General features: G+C 36.8%; 1 protein-coding gene across 4 annotated transcripts in view; it reads left to right on the top strand.

The window, feature by feature from the left end:
- Positions 1-1,168: 1,168 nt before the first annotated feature.
- Positions 1,169-18,948, top strand: part of LOC128510495 (rho-associated protein kinase 2-like) — a 48,565-nt gene continuing 30,785 nt past the window's right edge. For 2 of the 4 annotated variants that reach the window (XM_053482840.1, XM_053482848.1), the window contains exons 1-8: positions 1,169-1,623; positions 7,483-7,564; positions 7,769-7,869; positions 11,212-11,349; positions 12,960-13,220; positions 16,819-16,963; positions 17,042-17,180; positions 18,807-18,898. In XM_053482840.1, coding sequence (XP_053338815.1) covers positions 1,525-1,623; positions 7,483-7,564; positions 7,769-7,869; positions 11,212-11,349; positions 12,960-13,220; positions 16,819-16,963; positions 17,042-17,180; positions 18,807-18,898 — 1,057 coding nt within the window. In that variant the 5' untranslated portion in view covers positions 1,169-1,524. The remainder of the gene's footprint in view (positions 1,624-7,482; positions 7,565-7,768; positions 7,870-11,211; positions 11,350-12,959; positions 13,221-16,818; positions 16,964-17,041; positions 17,181-18,806; positions 18,899-18,948) is intronic. The other 2 variants (XM_053482865.1, XM_053482855.1) reach the window with 1 other exon arrangement.

Genomic DNA, 18,948 nt, shown 5'->3' with positions numbered 1-18,948 from the left:
TTCCAGCCAATGGCCAAACCTCAGAATAGAGTAAGAGTCCCAATCCTGGATAAAATTGGCGGGTTGTGTCAGAAAGGGCGTAAAACCTGTGCCAAGTTGTCGTGTGGATCATATACTTGACATGAGCAGCCAAAAGACCAATAATAACCTTTTGGCTACATGGTAACAGTAAGAATTTAAAAATAATTTCACTTCATGTTTCACTGCCAGTCATGGTCAGTTAGTCCTGACAGTCAGAAGGATATGCGTTGGCGGCGCAAAAGAACTAGAACAAGGAAATCATAAACTCTTTATGATAAATGGTGTTTGTGGAAATATTGTATAAAAGCAACCTCACACATTGATGTTGTCCTGACTATATTTTTGTCTTGTGTCTAAAAGCCATGCTGATATTCCACACAACAGCACTCCCTCTGGTGTGATATGATGTGCTTAATTGAATAGTGAATAAATATTACACAGATTCTGTAGCTAATGTATTAAACATTAAGGCCTAAATCTAAGATGATACAGGATGTCCCAAATACGTGTAATAAAAATAGTTTTTGTGGGTTGTGTCAAAAGAATAGAATATCATATAAACATTTTACATTTAAATATAGGTAGATGTATTGTGCTACTTTGCCTATATATATATATATAATAAAAGGAAGAAACTTATGGCTAATTAATTGTAAGGTTACCAAAAAAAGTTGTATCAATAAAGCAAAGTAGCAAAATACATCTACCTATATTTAAATGTAAAATGTTTATATGAGATATATATATATATATATATATATATATATATATATATATATATATTTATTTATTTATTTTTACAGTTTTTTTTATACCATAGATACCCCTATTGTTACACTTAACCCCACAATTACACTTCTTTTTCTACAATCCTTTTTCTGTGTGACTTTAGTATAGGATGTACATTTCTGTTTTCAGGTGTAACCAGTGCGTGACACCGAATGCAATTCAAAGTAGAATAAATAAATACAACACGATGAAAAAAGTGCATTCGAAACGCACATGTCATTGTCTTTTTTAAGCCGGTCCCAGTAAGCGCTTATTTGTAGCGCGCTCCGACACTCCGCGCTAAAAGCGTCATGTGAGGTCAGAGAGTAGGAATTCCGCCTTTAGCTCAGCATTAAGCCACAATACGGCGCTACACACACACACACACACACGCGGGACGCATATACAACTTTCGTTTCTTGGTGACTTGATCCACATTTTACGCGTCTCCGAAAAAGAAAAAACCCCTAAGTCGGGGAAGTCGGGCGCATGGAGTTGTAATTTCCGTCATAACCCGGGACGGACTGGTAGGACGACGTGCCTTTTCGCGTGGTTTAACCAGAAGGACACCCGCAGGGTTTTTTTTTTTTTGGCTGCTTAACGTGATCTGTAGTTGGACCTTTGGATTTTGGCTTTCTTGCTTCCTTTAACTTCCCGAGATCAGCACAGATTGTTTCTTTCTCCCTCTGTGTGTGTGTGTGTGTCTCATGTCTGTGCTGATTGTGTCCTGGCACCATGTCACCCGGAGCGGAGAAAAGACTCGAGAATCAGCTCAGAATGCTGGAGTCCATGATCAGGGACCAGCGATCAGCACTCAACTTGGAGAGTTTGTTGGTAAGAAGAAATGTATTGCACAGGGATGTTGGTGATCTGTAGATAAAACAGTTTATGGTGACTTAGATGGTAATCGGGTCCCTGTTTCAAAGGTTAGAGAAAGTTATGAATCCTTCCGTGTGTTTGTGTATTTTGTATCCAAACTGCCTGGCGAAATGCCTGAAGGTTATCAGTCAGCCAGAACGCTGAAGTCAATGCGCATGGGCATGTTGTTGTTTCTCTGGAATTTTGCTCATAATGGTTTTACTTGAATTATTTAAAAGCACACCTTTCCCAACCAGGAGCTGTAAAGTAGATGCGCCTATAAAAAGCAATCAGTAGGCGTGCTAAGGTAATGAAGTGCATGTAGAAACACATCTATATATATATATATATACTCTCATCTATCTATCTATCTATCTATCTATCTATCTATCTATCACTCAGGAGTGTAATTTATGATTGAGCCCGTATTAAGTCCCAGACCCAAGGCTGTATTACAGAGTTTTTATTAATATATGTGTATGCTCTTTAGAGCCTTTAACACCCTTTAACAGCGTATGCCTTTCGGGAGCCTAGAGCTAAACACACACAAAAAAAGGACAGACACAAAGAGAAAAATCTTCAAACCAGTCTAACAGGGCTTTCTTTACCACTACCCCTATGAAATATCACAGCTACTGTACAGTCCGCATCTTAGATTACAAGACATTTGAAAACTTGAAAACAGATTAAAAAAAAAACTAAACAAACCCCAAAACACTGTTTAATTTAATAATAGAGTAAAATCAAACAAAAATAATAATAAAAATAATAAAAATAGGATCCAGTTATTATTACTGTAAAAAAAGGAAAAAAAAAAAAGGAGAAATCACAGGTTAAAGGGCTAGTCGGGTGGTTTCAGGTCTTATCTACTTTTTTCTGATATGATCACTATGTGTGAAGGAACACACCCTTCTCCTCAAGAATGTGCCTGTCCTGGATTGCTCTATTTGCAATCAGTGTCTGTTTGCATTTAAAAAGCAAACTAAAAAGCGGTTTTGAGGTCCTGAGAGTACCTCTGTCCTGCACATTTTTCTTGTTTTCCTTGCTCACATATGGTAACATTAGCTTATTGACAATCCCTTCCTGAACTTAATGTAGGGAAAACGTTAAAATGTGCATGTCATTGTTACTTTATACAACTTTAGCAGATGATTAAAAAGCGTTGTTCCACCATAATTATCCCCCAGAGCTGTTCCTTTGAAGCACTGTGGAAACAGGAGAACTTGCAGATCAAGGCTTTTTCTTCTGGAACCAAGAAAATGTTTTTTAGTTAACACCTCCAGTCAGTCAGTCAAATGATCCGTAATATGCCACTAGGCTTGGTATGTGAAATATGTTGACATTTAATGATACAGCAAAAAGTTTTCTCTGTGAATGTTCTGCACTAAAAGTGGACTATCCATACGAACATTTATATTTATCTCCTTTGCTGATACTAACCTCACTGCATAACCTTATAAATATTCTCATTATACACAATAATAGCTACCCATTAGCAGCCGCTGGGATTATTGTGTGATATATTTCGGGTGTGTGCGTCACCAAAACATGACAGCAGAGATTTAGCAACTGGTGTTTCTGATGCCTCATGCTAGCTCAGGTTAATATAAATGCAAGGTGCCTCAAAACACGTTATTAGCGTTTAGCTAATGCTTACTAATAGTGTTTAAACACTACTCTGAGTACCATCATATTTACACTCATATAAAGACCCAAATGATGGCTCAGTCAGAATATAAATGCTTACACATCTACATTCAATTAAAATTAGAGATTAACTTAAAAAAAAAAAAACTTCTGTTTGATTGCAATAAGTACACACTTCATTCCATAGTCTGTTAAAAGGAAAATATTTACTGTATACAATTCTGTAGCACTTTACTTTGACTGGTCATCAAATTACCTGGCATATATTCTCTCCGTGAGGTGATTTGCTTTGCAACACATTTTGACCACCATTGTGGTTATATGAAAAAAAAAAAATGAAAATGAGTTTGAGGTCAGTTCAGGGTCATCTTCTTCTCACATTCTGGATATTTATTCTCATGTTTTGTTGGGTTTGTAATAATCCAGGACTTTTTAAAAACTCTGACAAGACTCACAAGGTTGTGCTTATGGTACCTTTAATGTCTGCATGAGCTTACATTTTGACTTGATTTTATGTAATCTGCATGTAAATGTAAAGGCTTGTAAATCGGTACAGTATATACTATGTGACTCCTTATTGCATTTTTTTCCCCACAAATTTATGTTTTATTAGGCTCAGGCGGCTAAGGCTCTTGATTGTTGATTGGGGGGTCTGTGGATCCGGGTTTGATCCACCCCCCCAGTCAGTGGGTTGCCACACCCTATACTACCTGGCCACTGCCTGGTTGCATTAGGTAGGGCATCTGACATAACACCTGTGCCAAGTTGTGTGCGGAAGTCTCTGTGGCGACCCTTGGACGGGAGCAGCCGAAAGAAAGTTTTAACTGTCTTTCCGAGTAAATCCCTCTTTTTGATGTAAATATGAGATTAACATCATAAAGAATGTTCAGGGACATCTAAACATCCTTTAAAACATTCCTCTCTGCCTCACTTCCTACATTATTGATCTATGCTTAAATTTGTTCTAACAGCAGTGTTGCACTCACTGTACCGAACCCACATGGTGCCGAACCAGTAGCTTGGTTGTACTAAGATCTAAATGTCTACATTTAAATCCTCAGCTATAGTCATGAGCCGTAGGTAGGGACCAGAAGGATAAGGTTGTGAGGCCAAACAGCAGAAATCAGGTTCCCCTTCCAGAGTTGCTGGATAGGATAAGGAGCTCAACAATCTAAGAGAGCCTTGAAGTAAAACCTCTGCTTCTCAGAATCACTAAGAGACAGAGACAGATTATTATATCTCGTCTAGGAATAATAAGACTTTTCACATTTTAATTAATTTCTGCATTTGTTATGCAAAGATGCAAACAGCACTAAATAATACAGATTAGATCAGATTCAAACTCACAAAATGTATTTTTTTCATAAAAATTATTTGAAAAATGCTGTTTCTTTTGCATTTGTGTTGACCTTAATATCAGGAGTCATTATGCAGTCTATTTGCTTAGTTAAATCCAGGTGGTGACGTTCATGAGGCCAAAAAGAAAAATTAAAAACAAATAATCCTTAATAATCATTTCGTGTTAAAGCCAAGATTTGATTTAATCAGACTTAATTAAACTCTAGAAATCCACCCAGCCCCTGCTTTACCCCATCTGTTGTTACAGGGGAAAGGAACCTTCAGGAAGCTGAGGTCACATCCTCGAATTCAGTAGAGAGACAAACTACTTTCAGCACGCTCAGAAGCTGCAACTTCCTGCTGGTGTTCCTGCTGTGTGTGTGTGTGTGTGTATACATGTACATCATGCTACAACTTTTTTCTTTTTTCAAGCCAGACTAAGTGGTGTGGGTTTGTGCTTTTCGGAAAGGTAGAGACAAACCAGGAAACTAAATGACAGAGCTAAATGTAGTTGTGAAACCACCTTGAGTTTATATGCTGAATGATAATCCATTAGTGAGTCTCAAACAGTGACCTTGTGTATTCACTGTCATTGACCTGACAGGAGGAGTGGAAACAGAGGTCTATAGAACCGTATAGAACCTTTTGATAAATATAATTTTATTATGGTTTATTTGCAGGCTTTGCAGGTGAGGTTTGTCTTGAAATGAACGTTAAATTGCGTTAACATATTTTTACAAACATTATCTATCTAATACACAATGATGCATGTATGCACCAGCATTTATTTATTAAAACCATAAGATACATGTTGAATGTGATTCTTTTTTTTTTTTTTTATAAAGCAAGAAGAAATATTGAAATTAATTAATTTTGCCAAACGCTTTAATTACATTTCCCACAGTTTTGGCACAATGGATAAATAAACCTACTGTTATGTTGTGGTAATTTAAGTATGCAATTTATTATCAGTAATATGTTGGTTGTTTTGTTCATGCTTTGATTATGTTTGGTTCTGTTTTTGTTGTAAGTCAACAGAAAGTATAGGAAGCAAATTAGATCAAGAAAAAAAGTGATTTTTGTTGCATACAAAATCTCTTTAAGATTTAAAATTGTTGATCATGAGAAACATTATAAACAATATACTAAGTTCAGTTTACAGTATCTTTTGCTTAAGTATTCGATAAAAGCTCATTATCACACCACAGGTATATAGGTAACGTCAAATTCTCCATCATCCAATTACATACGTATGCGTCCAATAAGGTTATAATAAAACTTTCTTTCGGCTGCTCCTGTCAAGGGGTCGCCACAGCGGACCATCCGATTCACACACATCTTTGGCACAGGTAATAAGGTTATAATATAGTTCAAAAAACCCAGTGGAGAACAGGATGGAGCAAACAGACCTAGACACAGTGCGTGTATCATACAGTCACGTGCCATTAGTGTTTGAAAGCAAGTTCTCTGTTTATTTTTATTGGAAAATATTACCATAAATTAATCTAAGCTTCCAAATGCAGCAACCTACCAGTAATAGTAGGAGCAAAAGGAAAAAAGGGAAGTATCATTATTTAAAGTGGAGCAGAAACAAACACTTCAGTATCACACATTGTTTTGTGATTTTTTTATAAATAGTGTTTGGTTGACATGCAAATATCATAATGTTTTATTTTACTGCAAGAGTGACTGTAACTGCAGTTACAGAGGGTAAAAATCTGTTTCTTGGTTTTAACATTCTCCAAAAACACCTTAAACACATTGAAACCACTCGTGGCACCCTCCACATTACTGATCGTGAGAAAGAAGCGATGCTTTTCAGGACATGTTGTGTTAGGCTATGAAATGCCACGCTGAGTGTTGTGACTTGCCTGAAATGTAGATGTTTAAAGCTTCTAAAAGAAACATTCATTTGCACTCGAAATTATTCTACTCCCATTGCAAATGAGTTCTGTTTGGCCAAAATTACTAAATTGGAGCTGTCTCTAATAAATCAGTGAAACAAGAGCAGTTTAAATAGCTCAACACAACTGATATAAGAAGTGGTTTCTACAAAGTCAACGCAAAATGCTACTTTTAATAACTACTACGGTATCAAAATATTCAGGACTTGGTGGAGCCCCCTTTAACCATTATGACCTGCTGCAAATGTGATGTGTAGCCAGACACTAGCTTCTGGCGGTGTCCCGGGGGATCTTAGCCCATTCCTTTTGGGCAATGGAAGATTCTTAGTTTTGTGAGCTGCGGCTGCTTTTTATTTATTTATTTATTTATTTATTTTATTTCATTGCACTTTTCTGCATATGCTTCATTTTTTCTCCTCCAAACAAACTGTGACTAATAGGAATACCTAAACTACTGTGTCTTTTTTATGTGGTTTTTAGGATATTTAAGCTGACTTTTCTTGTGTTTTAGGGCCAATATGTCTTTTAGTGACCTTCAGTCTTCAGTAGGTGTCTTATAATGCAGGTTAAAACATCAGTGTCTGCTGCCACCAAATCTTTCTGTAGGTCCTTTGCTGTCAATTAAGAGATTTTCAACAGTTGCCTCCTCAGGAATCTGATAGTAACAGTATTTTATTCAGAAGATTGAGATTGCAGAAGTCATTAAAAGTAGCAGTTTGTGTTGTATTTGGAGAAACCAAGTGTTATATTAGTTGTGTTAAGCTATTTAAATTGCTCAGAATAATTTCTTGGGGTTTTCTACTACCAAAGATTTGTGCTGTATGAGCTCAATACTGCCATAGCATTCACGTCCGTGATGGGTCTCCGTAAACCTCAGATCACACCTGTGCCTATGTTACACAGACATCTTTCTAATGGTTTATATTTTTGTGCCTAATTTGTGCAGGATTCTATAAATGCCTTGTCCCTTGACCTGAATCACCCTGCGCTGCGGAAGAACAAAAATGTTGATGTCTTCCTAAACAGATGTAAGTACCTTTAATCCATCAATACACGATAAAATGTCCCCTGTTGTTTGAGAGTACTATGGTTAAAGTAATGGGTGTGCAGTAAATGAATGCGATGTATACTTTTTCTTAATCATGAGTCAGGCAAGATGTGTTTGGTGCCGGGTTTGTTTTATTATTGCTTAACTGAGAAAGCATTACTTAAAAAAAAAAATTATTGTGTAGATGAGAAGGCTGTAACCCGTCTGAGGGAGCTGCAGATACGACCGGCTGATTTCGAGCGAATCAAACTAATCGGCAAAGGAGCCTATGGAGCGGTGCAACTGGTGAGTGTTTGCTGAGCTTCACCCCCTGTGTCTGTGTGTGTGTATGTGTGTGTATGCGTGTTTGAAAGAGAGGAGCAGTGTCCTCTAACTACATGCTATTTGCCTTGAAGCATTGACTTTTATTTGGTTGTGTTAATGCTTCTCCAGTACAAGTTTCCACATGCCCAGAGCCTGCAAGAGTGTGTGGGTTAGAGAGTATTATAAGATCTTACACACAAGGATTATAGGATCTTGCATACGCCTTTTTGTTACATTTGTAGTTTTAAATTTAAATGTGGAATGTGAAAGAATATTTGCTGTTCTGTATTCATGTATGGGATTAATTAAAATTAAAATGTTAAAAACTTCAAGCTTTTTTATAACAATTGGTCAAGCAGATAATTTTTGCTTTTGTGTCAAAGACACACAAAAAAAAAAAAAAATGCATACAATTTACCAAACCATTTACTGGAATAAACAGACAATATCAGAAGATTATTATATTCCTTTTTTATTTTTAATATTGTATTTAAATTTTTACTTAATTTATATATGTTTGTAAAAAAAAAGTTAGTTTTGATACAAACAGAAAAAAGCTTTTTTAGATATATTGTTAGCAAAACAGTCAGATAATTAGAAGAAATTTAACTTATCTTAACTTAAAAATGCCGAAATGCCTTATGTTTGAAACCTCAGAAAGTATTAACCAAAATTAAAGTAGAAAAAAATAAAGAACAAGAAAAGAAATGCATGAGACACAATGATCTTTGACAGACTGTTTTTGACATTGTGTACTTGCAAAAATTAATTATACTGTAAGTATGGTTATCTTGCTGTCATCTAAACAATTCTTAGTGTCGAAAGTTTTAAGATAAACTAAAACTTAGATAAACCCTTTGTGCGACAGTTCTTGTATCGGGGGAGGGACAAACACATATGCACGCATGATGTGTCTGGTGTCTGTTTTTTATCAGCAAAGAGAGAATATTTTAATTTTTGAACTTTGGGTGACCTACAATCATATTTATCCCGTACATCCTTGTTAGCATGTAAGCCATAGAGAGACCCGGAGACAGACACACAATAGGAAACACATTAGCATTTTCCGGTTAGACAAAAGGGTTCCAATGGACACGGGCTATTTGTATGTATATTTGTCTAGACATGGTCTAAAGGAAGCGCTACCATCAGGAAAGCGCACAATGTGGAGATTGTTTTATGAGCAGAGAGGCATGGGAAAGTGCACATAATGTTACAAAACCGTACAACAATTTCTATCACTATATCAAAATTTTTATCTTATGATAGTATTCTCACTCATTACTAAGTGAAGCTCATTATCTTGCTCAAGAAACCGGTTTGAGATTATATTAGCATTGTGACGTGGCACGTTATGTTATACTGTGGTAATATAGAGAGGGAAAATGTCAGATAACAATGTCAGGAATTAAAACAATGCTCATTTGGTACTAATAGGCACAAAGTGTCTCTGCTAAGATAATCTTCCCCACATCATTACACCACCACCACCATCCTGACCCACTGATACAAAACAGAATAGATCCATGCTTTTATGCTGTTACGCACCAAATTGTGACCATACCACCTGAATGTTGGGGGGAAAAATGAGACTCCTCAGACCATATTTTCAATCTTCTATTGTGATTCCATGTAAATCGTAGCCTCAGTTTCCAGTTCTTAGCTGACGGGATTGGCACCCAGTGCAGTATTCTGCTCCTGCAGCCCATCTTCTGTGTTGTTCAGGGGTGCTCTTTGGCATACCCTGGTTATAATGAGATGAAATTCGAGATACTGTTTCCTTTATATACTGTATGCTCGAACTATTCTGGACATTCTCTTGACCAGGTGTACCTAATGAAGTGGCCAGTGAGTGTAGATTGCAATGAATGATGTAACTAAAAAAGGGATTTTTTTGGGTTTAGTTTAAACAAATTTTGGACAGCAAAACAAAGACTATTCATGACATTATTCATGACAGAAATGATTACATTTAGATTTACAGTATACAAGTAAACTACAAGCAAATGCATTCACGTTAGATCGATATATCTTTGTACAGACGTGTTTTTGCATGCCATGTGTCATTATGTCACAGTGACATTTCTTCAGCACTCATGACAAATAGCTTAAGCTGTTAAAAGACAATGTGCATGTATTAAATAATAAAATAAACCTATGAATTCACATTTCATTTCATTTTGAACCCATGGCTAACTCCAATGATGTGTCAGGTTGGATACTGTTGGTAGGGGCCAATTATTTGTCTTGTCTAAATGACAAAAAGTAAAAAGTAGAAAACCTAAGGTATTCATATTAACACTTCAATGTTTGCATGGCAACTTTAAATTAGATATGGAAATTTTGTCCAGAAGCTATGAATATTATTACTTATATAAAAAATATAATAATAAATATAGATAGGTATAGGTACTTTTTTTTTTTTAATGAAACTCCAAATGCTTCAAATGTCTGGGTACAACAAAACTAATGAGTGGAATTAATACCAAGAGAATAAATTTTTACATTTTATATAACAATTCTGATTTGAGGCAGATTAAGCCAAATCAAATGCCTTGATGAGAAATGTTTGAAAAAATCAAGAATCTAATAAATTAAGGAGAAAATGAGTAGTCACTGTGCTATTTATTATCCAAATCATATATGATCTTTATATGCTTTACAGTATTGAATTAATTGTAGTTTTTTAAATTGATTTATTTTCATAGAAATCATAAAAACGAAATCTAGAAAATTCTCAGACATAAAAAACGTCCAAGACATACTGTATGTTTTATTACAATCCCGAGCTTAGAAAGTATCAAATCATAAACATATTTGTATATATAGTAGCTGTTACTTCCCTTAATCTCTTCACCATATATACCAATCCTTACATTTCTGCATGTTTAATAATAAGGTAACATTCTCACAGTGCATTCTGATTGGTTGCTGTTGGATCATTTTTTAAATTTCCTGGCCATATGCAACATGATCAATTAGTCAGTTTTTTTCTTACATCTGAGTCAAATGCATAAGCTTTTAGGGCTTGTAAATCATTACTAGATACAACTTGTACCAGGATCTTATGCATGCCTATGGCTCATGAAGTCATATGAATGCTCAATATAGCTATGTTTTATAGCTGCTGTTGGTTTCCTTAAAGTATATATTATAATAACTATAATTAACCGATGTTTTCTTGATTTAAAAAAAAACTGAAAAAGAAAAACATATTTGCACTACATCCTGTTTATATAAATGTTAGCCTAATGATGGCATCTTGTCTAATTTCTGCCTGTATATTAAACTGTGTGTGCTTGTGTTTCTTGTTTTTACATTTAGGTGCGGCACAAGATCTCTAAAAAAGTGTATGCCATGAAGAAGCTGAGCAAGTTTGAGATGCTCAAGCGCTCAGACTCTGCCTTCTTCTGGGAGGAGCGTGACATCATGGCATTTTCAAACAGCCCCTGGATAGTGCAGGTAGGACAGAGGTTTAAATCATGACGATGCTGAAGGCATCCATGGGGCGTTGCTTGGTATCTGGGTGGGAAGAATGGCATACTCTCTGTACTTTCATTTTAAAATGATGCAGATGGAGTTCATAGGTTAGCCTTTACGCTCCCTGGCTGGTTGCTGTTATATACCTAAATATTGGGTGGAAATTTGGTGGAATTGGTGGGAAAAAACTAAATAAGGGAGAAAATTGAAAAAAATGCTTACCCAACCCTCCACTTCACCAAATCTTGACCGACAGCACAGTAAAAATCACAAAACAAAAAGCTAAACAATATTGGTACAGTGAATTCATATAACCCATGTGGTTAAAATGCACTAATCAGTCGTTTGTTTGTTTCATCCAGTACAAATGAATTAATCATTGATCAATTAGTTGATTTATTTTTATTTATATTATGTAGTATATGTGGAATACTGCACACGCTGTGTGTAGAGCTCTGCTGGATCAAATAGCTCAAAGTCTTTGCCCTTCTTGTTTCCTAAAAGTGTTTTTTGCATATAATTTGACATTTAAATAACGTCTGCTATATGCAAACATATCCCTTGTTTCAAAATTATAGACCTACATTGTACAGGTGTTCAAGTCAAAGCAAGACTTTTGATTGTGCAGAATACACAACAGAACACTTGAGACAAAAAAAAAATCCTTCATTTCTCTATATAACCCACTGCTACACTAATGCACTTATCCCAGTGTTTCACTAGTGCTTAGAAACCATCAAGATAGAAAGTTTTCTCTTTAAAGCTGGAGCTGTCATCGGCCTGCCTGCTTCTCGTCTGAAACGCTGACCTTCCAGGAACTCCTTTAATGGTCCAAACATGTGAAAATGTCTTGGAGTGAGGTTAGGACTGTACGGGGGGTGTGCCAAGTTCCAGCCGAGTTCTTGTAATGTCTGTCCAGTTCCCACATGCAGATGCGTCTCTTCGATCCTGGAACGACTTCAGTGGACTGCGAGTCACCTCGGCCAGGATCGTCATTCTCGGACATACAGCCTTCTTTAAACATTTGCACCATTAAACTGCAGTTATGAGTCTCATCACCGTACTGTGCTTGAAGTCTTCTGTGAAGTCAATTGCTTGTATGCCTTTCACAAGAAATTTTATTATCAGTCCCAGTTTGACTTGAACATACCTAATGTGCAAGTGTGTTTCATGTAAATTAGATGTAAGTGAATTAAATATGAAATAATTTGACCTACAGTATAAACCTTGGATGCAGATGGCGACAGGAAATGAGCAAGACCAGGTTTAACAGCAATGTTCGGCCAGTCAACTAGACATGTAGTTATAAACGAACATGAATTCATTCTTCTCTGCAGTGTTGCTAGGTCACATTTACCTCCATAATACTTTTTATGGCCAATGTGGACTCCTAACCATCATTCTAGGCTCCATTCTTTCCACTACATTTTGGAGCATGGCTTTGGAGCTTTATGTTCATTCATTTTCAAAAGCTTTAGTGAAATTAAGATAAGACATTAAAGGTTATAATGAACTTTTCCATTGTGTTGAACAATTCTTGCTATACTCTATCTATATAGAAATTATTGTCTGGTTTCTCTGTGTTTGTTTAGTTGTTCTGTTCATTTCAAGACGAGCGCCACCTCTATTTGGTGATGGAGTTCATGGCAGGTGGAGATCTGGTGACCCTTACTATGAATTACGACATGCCTGAGGAATGGGCTCGCTTCTACACAGCTGAAGTGGTGCTGGCTCTGGATGCCATCCACTCCATGGGCTTCATCCACAGAGACATCAAACCTGAAAACATGCTGCTGGACGCCAACGGTCACCTCAAACTCGCCGACTTCGGCACATGCATGAAGATGGACAAGGTGAGTGTGTTCATACGCTGGGTTTGGGTGACTGAGAATAAAATATAGGCTGGAGTGTTGCTTTTTTTTGAATGCCAGATGGGCATTCACATATGAAGATTGTTGGACCAGAATGCAAGCATATGCCAACATGGGACTTTAATAGGTGCTTATGTGACACTGTGTGACAGTGATAGGATGTGTTTTCGTTTTTAATGAACTGGTTTATCCTGATTAATTTCAGTGCACACATAAAAATCTTAATCATGGGAGCAGGCAGAATTCCTGAGAAAAAAAAGATCTCTTCCTAATCTCTTATTAAGCAAAAAAAAAAAAAAAATCATTTGATTTATTTAAAAAACCATTAAATCCCTAATAATGAAATTTGAAGATAACAATGTATAAATGTATGAAGTTGACAAACACAGATCTGTATTGAGACACTTTTTTCTGCATCAACAAATTCAAATTCAGTAAACTGGATTAAATTCAGGTTGCAAAATTAAAGTTTAAAGTCCAGACTACTGTGGGACAGATATGGACATTTAAGCTTAGTACCATTTCCCATTTCCTGCTATTGAATCCCTTTCTCTCTTGAGACACTCCTGTCAATAAATCAACAGACCATTACGAAGGCAATCATGGATTTGATAAAGAATAGATTATAAAATGAAATCAGACTTTAAATTATTGAGCGTGGCATCTGGAGGAAAGAACCAATTATGAAGAGCACAGCTGATGCCTATACGAAGTGTTGAGTCTTATGGAGACTTTTTTTTTTTTTTGCTTTCTAACTTTGCTTTCTAACTTTTTTTTTTGCTTTCTAACTTTTAACTTGGAAATTTAGAAAGTGAAAATAAAATCGTTAAAACAAGTTTTTAAGTGTAAAGTTTTAAACATTTCTTTTAAGAAAAATGAGCTACACCACAATATGGGAAGGACAGCTAAAAAACAATTCCATCAGTCCATACTGTCCAAGTTTACAGAAATGATTGGCAGGCCGTTATAAGAGCAGAGACTAATTAGTGGTTGACGGATACCTGGGCACCAGATACAGCGCAGAGACCTGGGCTCTGGATTTTACTTGTTTCTTTTTCAATTGTCTCAAATGTGTGTGCATGTCAATGTAAAATTAGAAGATACTTTATTCATCCCCATGGTAAAATTCACAATTTAGAATTAGAAGCGCTCTAGCTAACTAGCTAACATACTGAGCAAAAGACTTGTAAACTCTTACGCATGTGCAGGCCAATAACAATATAGGTTTTTTTTTTTGATAATTTTAATATTTTGTCACTTCCTTTAACCATATTGTGTTCTGTATGCTAGCAATATGGCCATATTTAATTGTGTTCTATATGGGGTAGCAATGGTGGCAGTTCACACCGTCCATCACAGGGCACACACATATAAACACACCGTCACATGCGCATTCACACACTGCGGGCAAATTAGCCTAATCTGCATGTCTTCAGACTGTGGCAGGAACCCGGGGTACCTGGAGGTACCAGACCCGAGGTGCAAGAGGCGGGAATCAAACCCAAAGGTGCAAGGCGACAATGCTGACTACTACGTCACTGTGCAGCTGCACATCATTTAATTAAGATTAAATCTTGTCTCTATCAATCTCTACTAGACTTGCATGAATGTGATCAACTTCAAATCTGTTTAAAACACTTTAAAATGCTGTTTTAGCAGTAACTTGGTCAGATATATATAAAGGAAAATGATTTTCTTGTGGAGTACTAGTACCTTTTGTACTTATATTTTTGATAGATACTTTTGATAAAAATTTCTGTACATACTTGTTTTTGAGTATCATCTGGACATAACACCCTTTCAGTCTCAGATGACTTTGCACACCCCAGAGCAGACAGATTTTTATATTACATTTTGCTGTCTGATTTTGACTGGTTGACTTTATGCACTGAAATTGATACTGAATAACTGAATTATTTACAGTATACATAATACAGTATATCTTTTATAAGAAAAAAAAATCTATCTGGAATAAAATAAATTAATTAATAAAAGTTTGTCTTTCCATGTCTGCCATCTTGTGGAAAGCAAATTAAATGCACCCTGATTTATTGATTTTCATATGAACGCTTGGGTACAAGGCTGGGGAATTCACAACAGGCTGTCTATTACAGAGCATAAACACAACGGTGAACCCTGAATTCTAGGGTGTTGGAACAAAAAGAAAGATCAACATGATCATTGTAAACACTCCTGCTCATGCCTTACGGTGGTGACTCTGCAGGCTCAGTAGTGCTGTTTCCCAATTTTAAATACTGAGGAAACCCCATTCTGATTACACGTATCTTGGAGGTGGATGGCGTGGGAGGGGAAGGTCATTAACTAATAGCAGAAGAGATCAGGCTTTGCTAGTAAACAGTTGTTGTGCTTTGTGCGAATATTACTTACAGATGACCTTTTTAAAGTTTTTGTTACATGTCCAGATAAAAGAGATCAACATGAGGCAAGCACAGAGCAGTGGCAGGCTTCTAAAGTCCACTGAGACAAATAACTCAAGTTAGCAACAACAGAAATAGGTGCCTAGTAACCAGCGTTGTCTGCCTTCGTCTTGGCGACCTTACCAGCCATCTTTCTAGTAGTATTTTCTTGCAGACATTGACTTGTTCTTCTGTTTCTTTTGCTCTGTGCATGGAGTTTCTCTGGTCTTTATTTTGCGTATTGTTGTTTCCTTTAACATCAGTAAGACTGATTTGTTCATAAAGACCTCTCTGCTTCTGATACCCAGCAGCACAATGCTATATTTAGATTCGAGAAAACAAATGCACAGTGCATTGTAGCTTGCTGTGTATAGGGCTGCGTAGGTGCAGACCTAGTCGGAGTGCCCATGCTGACCCCTGTCCATTACCGAAAGCATTTACAATGGGCACATGAGCATCAGAACTGGACCAGTGAAAAAAGGTGAAGTGGTCTGATGAATCATGCTTTCTTTTACTGCATTTGTACAGCCAGGTGCATGTTCGTTGCATATCCAGGGGAAGATACTGTACGGCACCAGGATGCACTATGGAAAGAAAGCAAGCCGACTGAGGCCGTGTGATCAATTCTGACTGAATTCCCTGTGCCACTCTAGCTCACACACCCCAGAACATTAAAGATCCACCTCCGTGTTTCACAGTAGGGATGGTGAAGATAGCATTTATGGTTGTTACCGGATAGTTTCATTTTGGTCTCATCATTCCAAATGAATTTGTGTCAAAAGTTTTGAGGCTTGTCTAGGTGCAGTTTGGTGTAATGCAAGAGGGTTTTTTGTAGCGTTGGTGCAACAATGACTCGTCCATGCATTCATTCCTGGATGTGCTGGGTATACCCATAATAGTTTGAACCTGTGTCAATTTCTGTTATCATTTTCATTTAAAAATCTTTACGTTGGCTTTAACTTACTACTGTACTTAAATAATAATAATAATAATAATAGTAATAATGAAAATTTCTGAATGATCAGACATTTTTTTTAAACAAAATGGGTAATATTATACTAATTCTGCCAGGGTATGTAAATTTATGAGCAGACCTGTATTTATGTATATACTGTATTGTAAGATTTTACATGATTTTCTTTTGTGTGTGTGTTTGTGTCCAGTCTGGGATGGTTCACTGCGACACAGCCGTAGGGACTCCAGATTACATTTCTCCGGAGGTGCTGATGTCACAGGGACGGACCGGTCATTATGGACGCGAGTGTGATTGGTGGTCTGTGGGAGTGTTTATTTATGAGTTGCTGAATGGTCAGTAGCTCCTCTCCTTCTATTTCTTATCTCTTACCATAGCTTACCTTCTCTTAACAAGGTTTGGTTTCGCTCCAGGTGAGACTCCATTTTATGCCGAGTCACTGGTGGGAACTTATGGCAAGATCATGGATCACAAAAACAGCCTGACCTTCCCAGATGATATGGAAATTTCTAAAGAAGCCAAAGACCTAATCTGTGCCTTTTTGAGTGACAGGTGGGACAGATTAATCATTTTGTCCTTTGTTCTGCACTTACATCAGCAACCTACAAAGGTTACTATTCAGAAACTAAACAGGAACAATTGAGCAATTTGTCTTGATCACTTAGTTTACTATTATTAAGTACTATTAAATGATAGTTATCTCAATGAGGAGTAATTACTTAGGAATGGAAGAGAATACGAAATAAATATAGTACTTAAATATAGAACTTGCACTCATCACACACTATACACGACTATTGTCATATATATATATATATATATATATATATATATACACACACTGTTTTTTATTTAGTATTATTATTATTATTTTTGCATATCTGTAACAATTAATTGATTATCAAATAAATTAATTTAATAAAGATAACCTGGATAAATACAAAATTTTATTTTTAAATAATAATTTCATTTATTAAGAGACAAAAACCTATTTGGCCCTAAGTGAAAAAGTAATTGCCCCCTTCCTACATCATAAATGAACTGTGATTTTTGGAGATAAATTTTACTTGCCACACACAGACCCTGAAACACACTTGCAAGTGTGATGATGACTCTGAAACACACTAGCAAGTCCACCTCTGAATTGCTAAAAAAAAAAAAAAATTATGTGGCTAGTCAAAGTTGAGACTTAAATTTGATTGAGATGACCTTGAACTCATGCTTAAAAACCCTTAAGTAAAGCCGAATTAAAACAATTCTGCAAAGAAGAGTGTGCCAAAATTCCTCCGCAGCGATGTGAAAGACTCATTGCCTGATTGCAGTTGTTGCCGCCAAGGGCGGAGTGGTACAACCAGTTAACAGGTTTAGGTGCAATTACTTTGTCACATAGGGCCAGGCAGGTTTGGACAGCTTATTTCCCTTAATAAATGAAATCATAATTTAAAAACTGCATTTTGGATTTACTCGGGTTCTCCTTGTGTAGTATTAAAATAAAACAAATGGGAAATACTTTTCCACTGCACTGTAGTATGAAGTCTTCAAAACGTCTTGGATCAGGAAGCCTCTCATCCGATAATTTACTTGGTCGGGATCAGGAAAACGATAGCGTTTGGATTCTTATTAGATGCCATTCGCAAATGATTAAGCTAGCGGTCATTACACACAAACACGAGACTCTTGCAGGTTCTCTTGCAGGTGTGAATGCAGAGTTTCACTTTTATTTTTCACCATCTATTCTTGACTGACATTTATATTTGCTAGCACGCTCAAAAAAGCAGTATGCTTGGACGATACAGTACACACACATACACACACGCACACATACAGACATGTAGGCAATGAGGCTCTCCCTTTGGTTTCTGGCTTCAGCTGGAATGAACCACACGTGGCAGCTTGGTCCGCTGTACCCCTCAGCATGTGCAAGTGAGCAAGGGAGGGGAGCAGCTGTGTGTGTGTGTGTGTGTGTGTGTGTGTGTGTGTGGAGACTTGTCCCTCACTTTCTTAAGAAGCTGGATATATAAGTCACAAGCACACCAACAGATCTACAGACCAGTCAATGTACGAGCCGTGTGTGTGTGTGTGTGTGTTTGGCGTGGTGGGAACGAGGGTGGAGGTGAGGGTTGTATTATTTGCTTCTGCCCTGTGCACGTGTGTTGAGGTGTGCTTTTGTACGTACAGGGAGGTGAGGCTTGGCCGCACAGGAGTGGAGGAAATCAAACGTCACCCCTTCTTTAAGAACGACCAATGGACCTTCGACACCATACGAGACAGTAAGCATTGTGATTGTTCACTACATCTGTGTGTTTTCACACTTGAATCA

This window comes from Clarias gariepinus, chromosome 2, assembly GCF_024256425.1.
Source record: "Clarias gariepinus isolate MV-2021 ecotype Netherlands chromosome 2, CGAR_prim_01v2, whole genome shotgun sequence".
Taxonomy (NCBI): domain Eukaryota; kingdom Metazoa; phylum Chordata; class Actinopteri; order Siluriformes; family Clariidae; genus Clarias; species Clarias gariepinus.
Note: the sequence above shows the minus strand (reverse complement) of the source record. Positions and strands in the feature narration are given on the sequence as shown.